This window comes from Aptenodytes forsteri, unplaced genomic scaffold (assembly GCF_000699145.1).
Source record: "Aptenodytes forsteri isolate BGI_AS27 unplaced genomic scaffold, ASM69914v1 Scaffold114, whole genome shotgun sequence".
NCBI classification, from domain to species: Eukaryota; Metazoa; Chordata; class Aves; order Sphenisciformes; family Spheniscidae; genus Aptenodytes; species Aptenodytes forsteri.
Window position 1 is genome coordinate 4,101,401 of NW_008795364.1, and position 14,511 is coordinate 4,115,911.

The 14,511-nt window shown below is 36.8% G+C and overlaps 1 protein-coding gene across 1 annotated transcript in view; it reads right to left on the reverse strand.

The window, feature by feature from the left end:
• Nucleotides 1-14,511, reverse strand: part of PTPN3 (protein tyrosine phosphatase, non-receptor type 3) — a 102,482-nt gene that overhangs the window by 26,702 nt on the left and 61,269 nt on the right. The window contains exons 14-17 of the mRNA XM_009280196.2: nt 7,675-7,698; nt 5,191-5,389; nt 4,126-4,203; nt 3,080-3,136 (exon numbers count right to left, since the gene is read on the reverse strand). Of these exons, the coding sequence (XP_009278471.1) occupies nt 3,080-3,136; nt 4,126-4,203; nt 5,191-5,389; nt 7,675-7,698 (358 nt within the window). The remainder of the gene's footprint in view (nt 1-3,079; nt 3,137-4,125; nt 4,204-5,190; nt 5,390-7,674; nt 7,699-14,511) is intronic.

Genomic DNA, 14,511 nt, shown 5'->3' on the forward strand with positions numbered 1-14,511 from the left:
TCGGGGACTGGCTGGGCATCGGTCGGCGGGTGGTGAGCAACTGCACTCTGCATCACTTGCTTTGTGTATTATTATTATTACTACTACATTATTTTTATTATTGTTATTATTTTTTATTTCAATTATTAAACTGTTTTTATCTCAACCCACGAGTTTTTCTCACTTCTACTCTTGCAATTCTCTCCCCCATCCCACGGGGGTGGGAGGGAGTGAGCGAGCGGCTGGGTGGTGCTCAGTTGCTGACTGAGGTTAAACCACAACATCACAGCTCCCCAAAAGCTCCCTTGCCATATTTTGCACAATTTACAAAAGCAAGACTGAAGAATGCAACTATGAATGATCGATTGATTTAATCACTCTGAAATATTATTGTTTGAGATATAAATTAGTCTCTAGTGATACAAAGACCATATCAGGTCAGTCTAGGAGAGTTAAGAAGTCAACAAGAACATGGACTGAATGGTTTCAGATCTCCTGTATTTGCCTATAATTTAGATTTCTTGGCTGGTTGCTGGCTATTACTCTTTATTACAGATGGAGATTAATATCTTTGCTCAAATAAACTTTGTTAATCATGTGACATGTTAATGCCTCAGCTCTCTTACTTGAATCATCTGACTATATAAAATGTATCTTGAATGAGAATTAATTCCTTCCATGTAAGCATAATTTGTAGATTTTTTCAGATACTGAGCTTTTCCAGACAATTAATTATGTCAAAGGCTTCCTGTCCTATTGACACACCCAATGTTTCATTTTATGCTAATCACCTTGTTATTGCTCCAAGAAGCATGCATACTATTTTTCAATTAGAAGCTCTATTAAATAAAACCATAATGACTTCTTCAGCACCTTAGGACATTAATACTGTTTGTGGGGAAAAAAAAAAAATCAGTATAGGACTTTAGTTAAAAAAAAGTACCAGATTCAATAAATGGTTGTCCAGATTCAATAAATGGTTAGATTTCATGCTCTCCCACAACAATTTTGGCTACTCTATTCCACAATCCTCCCAGCATACTAGATTGCTGGTATATTAGAGGGGGATTTTTAAAAGAACTTTAGGACATGAAAGGGAAAATAGTGCCGTATTTTGTTGAGTAGATTTGCTTCCTCTCCTCCACAAATAATACAGATCTTTTTGTAGCAAAGTGGGAAAAAGTGACCTACAAAATTCAGAAACAATCTTAGCAAATAATATTACCAAACAGCATCCCTGAGGACACTTTACAGGGTAATGAGTGAATCGAGAGCAAGTTAAAATAGCAAATACAATGAAGGAAAGGCATCATTGAGCTAAAATAACGTAAAAATGCATTCCACAGACTGCTTTAACTTGAACTTTCAAATACCAGCTACATTTCATTAAACAGTCAGGAACAGGTGAAATTTAGTTTATGGAAAACAATATGTTTTAATACTGCTGTGCTCTAAAAATAAGTATAATTTTTTCCTCTTGCTGTAACATGGTGTGATTTCTATAACACTACTGTTGAGTATATTGTATTGGATGACTGTTTCCAATTTATTCCCTGACCCTTGATAACTTGCTTGCTTGGTGGCTTACTAGGCTGGAGAGCTAATTGGGAACTTGCGTCTATGTCTATGCCACTCACTGGAGACACTAAAATGAAGTCTGTAAGTTAGAAGTCCAGTCCTTTTCCAATCCAAGAGAAAAAGACAGATCAATACTCCCAGAAGACAATCTGAATCTGCCAAAGGAAATCGCTGCCTCTGGAGAAGTATCTTTCATTCTCCGATTGTGGAATGAGTCTGCCCTACGTTAACTTCAGTATCTCAAACCACCCTTAAAAAGCTTGCTAGGTTTACTGTGAATCATTTTAAGGACTGTTTTATTTTCGCTTCGTGGATTTAAGTTATAATGATAATTTCGTACTACTCTTATTCAGACGATTCTTGTAGTTCATAAAAGAGTGCTATGCACTGCATAAGTCAAGCCACAAATCATAAATGTGACAAAAAACTTCTCAAACAATCTGTTTTAGCTTGATTTACATCATGACATGTAGATATCAGTCCTGTGACTGATTATCAAACTTCAGAAGTCTACAAGATACAGAGTACATAGGATTTTTAGGATTAAGCCAGCAATATTTCCTATCGAGTTTGCACTAAAATTATTTTATGAAATGGAAAATACACTTTGGAAGAAGGTGAATGAAAAAATTTTGAGATAAGATAGCATACGTCCTCTCAAATTTATGTACTAATTATTTAGAAAAAAATTACCAAGATGTTATATTACTATTATTATTTGACAATTCAACAGAAGAATTTAATGTCTGTACTGATTCTATTGAGTGTTCCAACTAGTCCATAAATATTTCCAAAAGCAAAAACCCATGGCAAAATAAGAACAGAGCAAACATATTCTGCACCCCCTCTCCCCTGCCAAGGACTCTCCTATCCTATAAATATTTTTAGCCCTAAGGATTTCCTCAGCCTATTGTGGTTTGTCTATTCAGTAACTGCTAGCAGGTTTTTCTCCCAACTATTTGTCCTCTCCTGACCACCCACAAAATTATTTTAACCACAGCAGCCTCTGACAAGGAGTTTCACAGGTCTACTATCTCATGCATGAAGAACTACTTCACTAAGCATGAAGAACCTGACTTTCACTAACTTAATTTGGTAGCCCGTAGTTGTTCTACTGGAATCTCCTGCTCACAGTGCTACTAATCTTGCATATCTCTACTACATCTCCCTTAAACTAGTTCTTTTTTCTGCAGGGGGCCAGACTACTCACTTCTTTAATGAACACTGTTCCGTATCTTCAGTCATTGCTCTCGCCCCTCATCAAGCATTTTCCAGTTCAAGATGCACTTTTTGAGATGACGGGGGAAACAAACATGCTTTCTACTGGTGTCTTGTTTGGCTAACGCTTCCAGATCTTTTCATCTGTGGTTTAAGAAACCACTGGTCAAATCAATTTCTAAAGAGAACAGCTCAGCTGCCATCTCATACTGGTTATGGGTTTCCAAATTCCTACGTGTACGGACCTGAGAGTGGTGGAGGGACTAAGAAAGGGAGAGATTAAAAGTCTGAAGAATTTACTTACAGGTGATCCTGGAGTTATTCTTGATACCACTAATGGCATTTTTTGATCTACACCACCCTAGAGGAATGTCAAGTAAACAACAACCATAAATATATCATTATAATAAGCATAAGCAGCATTTAAAACAAGTAATCACTTATTTTTGTTTTTATATAAGCTTTATGCTCTGTCATTATAGGCAGGGTTAGTAAGACTGAATTTTCATCAGTAAATGGGGGGGGAGGGTGCGGTGTCTTTAAATCTACCAATTTCCAGTAAACGAGACCCAGTGTCTTTGCTTGGCCATATATTTTAATAGGCAATAAACAGATCAAATGCAGCATTTATTCTAACCCTACCCTTTCAAGCAAGTCTAATTCAACACTTGAACTTGCAAGGTGGACAGTGTTCTTAGATGTTGTGAGGAACCTGCAAGGGACCAGGTAGGATCAAAGTTCTGGACACCTGTACTCCCTTATTCTTTTTACATGACGTTCTATCACTGCCCTACCAATAAATGCCCAAGGTGAAAAGATCAAACTCTGCCCCGATTTTGATAATATGGCTCCTTTACACTATCTGCTTAAATGGAATTTCAGTGAGGGAATGTCAAAAATTTACAATAGTCAATTATCAATTGCCATTTTCTTCATAAATTAATTTTCACCTTTCCAATATGATTTTTAATGGATATATTCAATTGGATAGCACAAACTATTTAACTTGTTTTATAATACAGAGGTCCAATTTTCCAGGAGTTGATGCCTAAAATTAGGCTTCCAAGTTAATATTTAAGCAGCCAAATAGGCAATCTGCTTTGGAAGCATGCCATGCCCATAATATATGCAACTAAAAACCACAGAACTATTAGAGGCTTATTTCTGTAAATGTTGCTTTAGCATTTAAGGATTAGGCTGCCACTTCTAAAATCTCTCGGTCCGTAAGAAATTCCTGTAGAATATACTGCTTTTTCAAAAGCACTGCATTAAAAATGAAAAATAATCATAAAGGCAAAGCATAGTATCTCTATAAAGCATTTAAAAATAACTAAAAGATTGCTGTTTTACCTTTAGATTAAATCCAAACTTCCCGTCTTCATCTGGTATGATACGCACCAAAAGTAAATCTCCCTCAATTAGATCATTCTGCAATACATAGAAAAAACAAACCAAAACTTTTCTGATTTTTAAAAGAAAATACCAGGAAATTAGAAAATAGTGCATCCAAATTTAGATGTGCTGAACAAGTATACTCTACGTAAATCCACGTTTAAAATAGGAAGAAGCTGTTACAGAATACACTCATGATTGTAACAATTTAAATTGTAAAAATAGCAACATACATAGCAGCAAGTTCTCTGCTTGCTCTGTCCTAACACTGTTACTCTCATCTCAGCTTTCTCGATTGATAGCTCCTATTAAAATTTTCAATGTGTTGTCTTTACTGAAGGTGATTTAAGAGGAAAAAAAAAGTTAGGTGCAACACATTTGAATCAATTCTGCTCTGAGGACTATGAAGTGACTACTTTTTTCCCAATTTTTTTCCTGTAAATGGGTGCACTGGTCTCTTCTGCAAGTGATCCACAAGCCAGAAGGATTAAAAGTTGGCAAGCAGCTACTGGACAGGCAGGCTAGGAAGCTGTCCAGCACCACTCTGGAAAAGGCTGGAGAAACGGGAGGAATGATCCATTACCGTAACGCTAGCAGGGAGCAGCTGCTCTCTAGCCAGCGCAGAATTCAAAGGATGATGTTTAGCCATCCTAAAGAGGAGATGCCTGGGATAAAGCAGAGTTGTGTCTGCTATCAAGACATACAGCAGCTTGAGTTATCTCATCTTTCCTTAGAGGAATAAGATTTAATCACGTAAGTATTCCCATTCCACTAGGAACCCTCCCCTGGAGATGCTTCTGGAAACCTGGACACTATGGAAATCAGTGTAGTTGGCAGGCTTGCCTATCATACTGTGTACACAATCCTGGATAAATTTGAGTAGTAGAGGCAAGATTTATTCTTATTACTGCATAAAATGTGCTCATCCTGGAATATAACCATGCTTTTTGTGGGTTCTTAATCTACACTTCAAAGCTACATTTAGTACTAGTTTTGACTTTAAAAGAAGGCAATTGAGCATACCTTGTCGCAGTAGTACTGACTGGAATCTTCTGTAGAGCTACTTTTTGTAACATTGTCATACGTTTCTAAGAACTGTTTATCGACCCCTTCCAATGGGTAAGAGCCAGAAATGTTACCAACTCCATTTGGAGACTGAGCCAAGGCTTTAGGTGAGGTACGGGTCAGAGAACTCCGCGTTGGACTGTTTCCCAATACATTCCTTTATTAAAAAAGGATAAATAAATATTACAAAGGTATCGTTATCCAGATTTTTAAATTAAATAGTAAAACATACAAAGGCACTGCCCAGTTAAAAGAGCAAGCCAACTTTGTACTTTAGATTTAACACCACTTCTTGAGGTGCAGGGTAACAGGATTGGAGTATGATCTACGCCTATCATTTGACCAGTGGACATCCAGAAGAACGGACAAAACAAAACTAGACTAGCAAAAACATTTTTAGCAAAATATTTGGATGTCAGCACTGAAAGGCACTGTTGCAGTGGTACAGGAAATCACAGTAACACGAAGAGAGCTGAACCCCAGGGAAAAGGCACTTCAGTTGCCAGTCCTACCCATGAAAACCTTTTGCCGTGATTCCATTCTCATTCTTGCAAAGCACTTGTTTTTCATTCCTCCCTCTTATGAGTGCCATCTCAACCTTATCCCTCTGGGAGAAGGTGCTTTGCAGACAAGCCATGGTAAATTGTCAGAGAAACAGGAAATGAAGTGACAATGAAAGGTTTAATGGCAGTTAATATATTCTGTCGTTGAGGTAGCTATAACCATGAAGAAGATCCAGAATTAAATGGGGGTGCAGACCTGGCCTAGTGAGTCAAGACCCTTAAAATTCAAGGATAACAAAAACGGGTAAGTAAATGAACACCTCAAATCTTAGAATTGGCCAAATTGCCTGGTCATGCTCTAGGACCATTCAAACATTAATTCAGCTACATGCCCTCTTCTGAAGAGGACATGGAAATGCAGACCTCTGTCTAATACAACTAAACCCCTTCTTTAATTGGATCAAACTCACAGATACCATACCTACGAACTGCTCTGGCTTTATAAATACTACATAGTACTTTGTCTATGTACTGTCTGGGGGACATAAACTTCTGTCCTGGGAAAAGCTCGGGAATAGCTCAGACACTGTTTCACATCACTATCACACAGCGCTGCGTATGGCAAAAACTGAGTCCTAGCTACTTGTATTACCCCACTGCAGACAGACCTTTCACTTACAGGACAGGTCATCACGCTCAGTGGCAGTACAACCTGCAGGAATACTCTGCACTGCTACTGACAACCCAGCACTGCAATGAAGCATATTTGTTCCTTGGAAGTACACGGGCTGTTAGTTGTTAATTGCAGTTTATCCCTAAAAAGCAACATCAAATTCTCACAGGGTTAAAGTAGCAGAAGTATATGCAAGTAAACCCTGGCACTGAAATCTGTAAATTCAAACATTCATCTCTGCTCTGGTACTAGTCTAACTACATATGTGAGCTTTTCTGAACCATTTCCAGCAGCCACTGCTAGCTGTCAATGAAGAAGTAATACTACGCTACAGACAAATGTAGCCTAGGCTTTTAACATACAGGACTCGCACTGCAGCAAAATTTAATAATGTGAACACTTATTTCTCAGCTTGTGGAAATCTGACTGCAACAAACGTAAACATTCTGAAAGGTGCCATCAAGCAAACTTGTTCTTGCCATAATATTGCTGATGTTCAATTATATTATGTGTACTTGGCAATGGGAACGAAGTGTTTTGTGCAACATTTGCAGAATTTTCAGTTATTACAGGAAAGATTCTTTTCAGTGTTCGGGAGATTTTATTCACTTGGCGCTCTCAGTAATTTGAAAACACTTTGAAGTAGTGAACTATAATGACACTTAAAGGAATTATACTGTCAAAAATCTTGTTTTTATCTGATAGCTTCCAGGACTCTTCACGATTCCTGTGAGGTCAATGGTAAGCAAGTAGGAACATTGTATATGTAAATACATCCCAATAAGTTTTTCAGAACATAGTAACTTAAAAAAAAAAAAAAAAAAAAAAAAACAAACAAACCCCAAAACATTTCACTTACAAGTTGATATTACAGATCATAATGATTTTTCAGTGTAGAAAAAAAAAAATTAACAATACCAGAAAAATATGACAAATTATTTCAGTTAATGCCTTCTGGCACCACATAAAGTGTTACCAGATTAAATTACCAGTGGATTTTTGCATCATTAAACTTTTACAACGGTTTTTAACCAACTTTTTTGTTAATAGCGATTAGGTGTGTATTAGGACTTAAGACTTTCCACATCCTGATCCAAAAACTTATTTTTTTTCCCACAAATCTTTACAATCTTCATTGGTTTATACAATTATTTGTGTCTCCTAACCATACAAGACCAGTACTTTGAAAAATCAGTTCAAGTTATGTATTTTATGATAGATCTTTAAGCTAGAGATTCTATAGTAGAAAGTTAAAAAAAAACTCACTTTGGTGATTCTTGTTCAGATGACCTGTTTTAAAAAGAAAAAGTAAATGAACATTTTTTCTTCAGGAAAACAAGAACTAAACTCTAATAAAAAAAAATATGCCTGCATAAAAGCCAAAAAGTGTTCTAACAGTAAATTAAAGAATACTTAATCCTATGCTGAAAGTCTGAATCAGACAATTATGGAATTTATGAAACACTCAACAATAATCCCAGGGCAGCTCTAACCACACACTTCCACTTTTGGCACAAGCACAACTACAGACAACACACATCTGCTACGGCAACTTAAACTATGTAGGAGTTTATAGGGGCAATTATTTAGCAAGACACGCTACATCACTTAAGAAAGTTTTAGATGTGGATCACAATGACTACAGATGTCACTGACTGTATTTTGTAAAAAGTCAAATGTGGCAAAATCTTTATGTATAGGTAACAAGAAATGAGCATAGGCTGCTTCAGAAGCATGAATTTTCTTACACATTCTCATAATGCAAGAGCAGAACAGATGTTGACAGAGAACTTTAAGATAAATCATAACTAAAGCAGAAGTGGTTACACAGATGAGGACAATCTAGCACGGAAAAGAAATCAAAATTTGCAGTACATAGCATTTTCCAAGGCAATTAGCTTCATCAGGAATCACCTGAAACAGTGAGCTAAACTATTTTACATCAGTTAAAACAACAGCTGTGATACTAAGATAAATTTGAAAGTAAAAGTTACCAAAAAGGTCCTTGCAAAGCAAAGTAAGTTTAAAGCAGATGGGATAGCTTTACAAATTTAATTAAGTAGTGACCAAAAAACCTGGAGTGATACAAGTTCATGCTGGAAAAATACAAACATGAAGTAGTTTGGTTTGAATGCAGAGTTGTTGAATTGTCAAGTTATAGGAGGGAATTCACATTATACAGTTAAATTTTCAATTATTGTTCTCTAAAACAACCTCAGTACTAAGAATTACGTACTATGTTTCATCAAAACTACAGTAAAAATAGCATCAGTATCAGTCTAGTCTATAGTTTCCTTATATGTATTCTACAATATGAAGAAATTCTTCCTTGAGAAGCAGAGATGGTGAAGCTTGATTCCCCTAAGAATTTGTGGAGGTTCGGGTTATGTGTACTTTTAATTTTTTTTAAAGGCACTAAACTTCTTCCTTTTTTACTGCAGTCATGCCTTCCCTTCTGATTCCACCGACATCCACCCCCACGCTCCCACAAATACCTCTGGTTCTCCTTGTTTGCAATCCCCATAGTATTTTTACTCCCTAAGTGCCAGCAGTGCAGAGCAGACCCTTTGGGAACATGCACTCACTTGCTGCCTGATCAGCCCACATCTAAACGGAACAGACAACCATTGAACCTGTACTGTAATCGCTCAGTTTAAGGGTTTTTCTTCTGCCTAGTCACTGACTTTCACTAATCTCGTAGAAAACTTTGCATCTCGGAAAACTGAACTCCTACATTAGATTTGACTGCAATCGTCCAGACGTTCTAAAGTGGGAACAGAGGCAGACAGGCAGTGCAATGACATAAGCCTTATTTCCTTAGGAAGTCATGCTAAAAATAAAGAAACATTGAATTTATTTTCATTTAAGCTAATTGATTTCCTTGTGAGGCAAAGAACAATGAAACTGTACATCTTTTCTACATTTTGCCACAGTAGAGCTACAGCTCTATTACCAAATTCTATGTGGAATTCACATTGCCATAAGTTAACCCCTTTCAAAAGCCTTCACCAAAAATTTACACCCCGTAAAACTGTAATGCAAACAGACACAATGCCCCTATTTTAATATATCTCCCCTCTTTCTCCCCCCAATAGAGTGAGGTCATTTGAGACACAAAACAACAACTTGGGCTTCCAGTCATATAATGAGTATAAACATACAGCAAATTTTTCATCATCTCACCAATACATTTGGAGACTTAGATGTGGGATATAAATTCTTAGTAATATTTGCTGAACGTTTATCTGTTGAATTATTGCACTTTAATTCAAACGTATCAGCTCTGAAAGAGTTACTGAATCATGCTGTAACCTTTTAAAGTGGAAAAAGGTAAGCAAAAATTTGACCTCGAAGGCAACCAAATTCAATGCTTAAAAGAACTCATCAGGGACAATGCAGCTTTCCTAAAGTCCTTAGTAGCTCAGCATGCTATAGCTGCAGAATATTGATCTCCACAACTTAAATAGTATTTCTAACATTTGATTATTCACTGATATGTTAACATGAATAACTAGATGATCTTTTCTGGCTATACAGTATTCCACATTTTACTAAGGTATCTTCCTCATTTCACAACATAGGACAAGGACCATATTTTAAGTCAGTAAAAGAGAACACTCACCAGACCAGCCATTCAACTTTTTCATCAAGAAAGAGCGCCCTTCCTTGCAAGGAGATTAAGCTTTCCATTGGTGCAGCTAACAAGCAAACACTGTAAAACTGCAGGTAATTTCTCTTCTTTACTCTACAATATGTCTAAAATGATGCCATTTCAGTCTTTCACTCACTGTGGATTGCTCTGTCAGTGATAATCTTTATAATAGAACTCTTTGCCCTGAAAAAAAAAAAATCTAACTCTCCTTTTCTGTCAGGAGGACAGAAAGGAAAGGTCTTAAGAAAAGACCCCTCCTCCCCATTTTGGTGTGCCCTAGCAGGGAATTCTGCTATTCTGAGAACTGAGGATGATAAACTACAGCAGAGTAAAACCCCGAGAGAAAAGGGACAACTGAAACAATAGAACTGTATCAAAACTCCCCCTTTACAAACAACTGAAGGAAACATCTGTAGGTTTATGCCCTTGTGGTGTTCTTGAAGTTCTTAAAGCTTCTTTTATTGTAACACCTGCAGGGCTGGGGAGACTAAGTGTGCCAGCACTTCCATTATCACCTCTTTTCTGAGAGCTCACCATTAAAACTGGGATTATTATTCATAAACCAAATAAGTAGAAGATATTTACAGCAACAGTTTTTTGCTGCCTTTTAGAGAAATTTATATACAGAATGACTTGCACAGTTAATGTTCAGCATTTTTACGAACAAAATGACCGTGTAAGAAGGCCACGTACATTCTTTGTACTGCATACTTAAGAGTATCATTACAGAAAAAACTTGCGGACTTCATGGTATAGACAAGTTTTTCAGTGATTTTCTATAAATTCCAAACATCCACATTTGTAAGCTGTTGCCATCACCCATAAAAGGATACTTTCAGTTACTCTGCATTGCCTCTATGGACCATATTCCAGTTTACCCATTTTCCATAAAAGTTTCATGTATTCTGATACTCTGCAACTGCTTGGCTTGCTGCAAACTTTGTCTTATCACAGATTTGCAATTCAACTTTAAGACTTTCTTTTTGGATGCGAAATGATTGTTTTTTGAACTGGCAAGGAAAGTGTAGTACATTTTAATAAGGATATATATTTAAAAAGAAAGGTTTACAAATAAGCAAAATATATACAAGTACTAGTTTCATGTATACTTGAGTGGAAGAGCACAGTAAAACTCAAAAGTCTATTAGTAGGAGTCCTAAAACCCTAATTTGAAACTAATTGAAATGTTCTGAGAGCCATTGCCTAGTATTAGAAGGACATCTTCCTTGAGAAAGACTGAAGTACGTGAACAAGGACAACGGACTGTTGTGAAATGCAGCAGATTTTGTAAGAACAAGGAATTGAACACGTCTGTATATAATTAAAAATTAAGGAAAATAACTTAGTTTAATTTTTTTTTAATTATTTGCAATTTTCTACCAAGAAAGTCGTTACTAGGACTTGGCTGAATACATCTGAAGAATACTTTCATCAACTGTAGTGCTTTAAAAAAATTTGTTCACAAAAGGAATTATATTTTAATTAAAATAACGATGTGTTCCCATAGTACATTCACCAAATCTCACTATGCAGCTACAGTTCATTGTCTATCAAAATGGTAAGCTGAAAGAATTGAACAAATAGAGCATACGTTCAGGAAATCTATTTTCAGTGCAATACCTTCACCAGATGATGCATCACACTTACACCAGGAGCATATATGCACTTCCAGAAATTCATAGCACAGTGCAAGTGAATTTCCTTTTTGTATACTGGTTCATCATTTCATTTCCTTCCCCTCCAACTCTGGCACCGTACACATTATGCCATCTATATCACCAGCAAAAGATAGCTTTAGAATAAAGAGGTTTATAGCTTTGCAAGCATGTTTAAGAGAAAAGCTTATGCAGGAATATATTGCATTTATAACAAGTAGAATTCTGGACTCAAAGTAATTTAGGTTGGAAGGGATCTTGAGAGATCACCTGAACTCTTGTTCAAAGAAGAGCCAACATCAAAGTTAGATGAGGATGTTCAGGTCCTTGTCATGTTGCGCTTTGAGGTTCTCCAAGGATGGAAACACCTCCATCTTTCTGTAAATGCATACGAGGGCTTAACTAATCTCAGTGTGATTCCCCCCCCCATCTTTTGAGCATTTCCCTTGCTTGTGTCCATTGCCTCACTTTTTTTGCTGTGCACCTCCAAGAAAAATTAGCTCCATATTCTTGATAACCCTCTTTTGGCAGAGGAAGGCAACAATGCGACTGACCCCTCCTCAACCCCCCTGGCCTTCTGGTTCTCCTCATACATCATACACTCACATCTATGAATGACTACCCAGATTTATCTCACCAATCAATGTATGACTTCAAGATCCATAATGCCTCATCTGTCAGTAAGTTTTCTTACTGACTGATACTATACCTTATCACTTAGAAATGAGTTTTGCAGTACTCTTCTTTCAGGTTAAAGAAAATACAGGTTAATACAGGTTAAACAGAAAATTTCACAGCTCATCTTTTCTGTTAGGCCACTGAGTCTACTCTAAAAAACTACCAAAACACTTGTTCCTACGCAGTCTGCTGTTCTAAACCAACCAGACATCTTTGTTTTATTTAATTACAGAGTGAACAAGAGAAACTGAATACAGTTTAAGTAGCAAGACCCTCCACACACAGCTTTATCAGGTTACTTTTCCAAGCCAATAGTCCAGTTATTTTTTCCCTTAAACTAGCACCTTATATACATAGTTAACTTTATATATTCTTACTAACATGTACCCTTCCCACTCAGAAAAGTGTGTTCAAAAACATGAAAAAGGGCATTAAGAGGGCGAGCAACAGTTATATTAACACTCCAAGCTATTCCACCTATAGTATAAAAACATTTTAAAAAAGCACAAGCCATTAAACCTGAATTTACAAGGTCAAAAATAAGCTCTGCTCCTCACATAAAGGAGAAATTGGTCCTGCATAGGTAACATGAATAAGATTATCCTGAACCACAAAGAAACCTTTGTTTCAGTAACCCTTTGCTTCTAACACCTTCTTGTCTGAAAGAAACACCAGCTTTAATGAGCAACATTCAATTAAGAGGCAAGTGTAGGTGTTGGTAACAACACATGGTCTTCCCACAAAGCCAGATTAAAACCTTAAATCCACGAACAGGGAAAGAGCAGAGGATACTCCACCCTTTTCATAGGGACTGGCTGAAAACCATGCCACTTCCCGCAGTTGGTTTCCCGGAGGTTAAGAGCATTAAACAACACAGTTTTCGTTTCTTGACATTCATTCATTCACTTTCATTCCTCATTTCACTGTGAAGTGTGAACATCTGTATCACACCTCAGGCACCAGAAGATGCTTGAGAAAAAGGAAAGGAACATACAGGGAAAATTAAAGTTCAAAGCTCCTTAAATACTACTCGGTTACATGTCTATGTTTTCATGGCAAACCTTGGACCTTGGTATTTTAAGTTCACCAAGTGCTTAAAATGCGCATTATTGAAACATTTGAATCTACAGATTTTATTTTACAACAAATACTTGAACACGAGGAAACAAGCAAACTCATTTTAGTCATTTCAATTTTCACTTATTTACTTGAAGGTAAAGGGTAAGCTAGTTTCTTTCATTTTTTTTCTGTTCTTGTAACAGCTCATCAGTGAAGGATCCTACACATGAACTACTGGGTGTCGTAAGCATTAAGTTACATTCCCTATACATTAGCTACATTTTAAATTTATTAACAAAAAAAAAATTCAATATTGAGAACCAGAACTTGCACTGGGGATGGACAGTGCAGTCTTTCAAGACAAAAACTGCCATCGGATACAAGATCAAGCATGTCAGTGTACACAATTCCAAAATATAATCAGCCTCTTGCCCCAGTTAAAGCCAAATTAGATTTGAAGGTTACTGCTTATATTGAAGACATTTTGGAACTTCCCAACCTGGTCCTGAAACAGCGTCACATACTTCAATATGACTACTTCATTTTTACTGTTGCCTTTTGCCCTCAAATGACACAGTAGCATGCAGATCGCATTAATGTCACGGAAAGGCATATCAGTAACGATGATTTGTTCCTCTACCCCAGTGAGGCTTTCCTCGTTCCACATTTGGAAACTCTAGTGGTACCTTTCTCAAGAAAAACTGCAACGGTGGTAACCTTCAGGTACCATACAAGGCTAAAAAAAGGGAAAATTGTGATCAAAAATAATTCCCAAGTCCATCAGCCTGCCTTTAAAAATAACCAGCTGTGGTTTAAAACTGTTACACTGAAATGGAAACATTTTTCTCAAAGGCAAGCTCTTCCAGGACCTCTATCCAGGCTACCTATCAGGACAGCAGATGGTCAGGACGGCTTGATGCCAGGTAGCCTGTTAGTATGACACAACTTTGAAAAAACCCCAAATTAAAGCAGCTTTTCAGCAGAGAGAACTTTAGAAATAATAAAGCCTCATAATATAATTTAATTTATTTTCTGTCTTAAAGAAAAGCCGTAAGACTT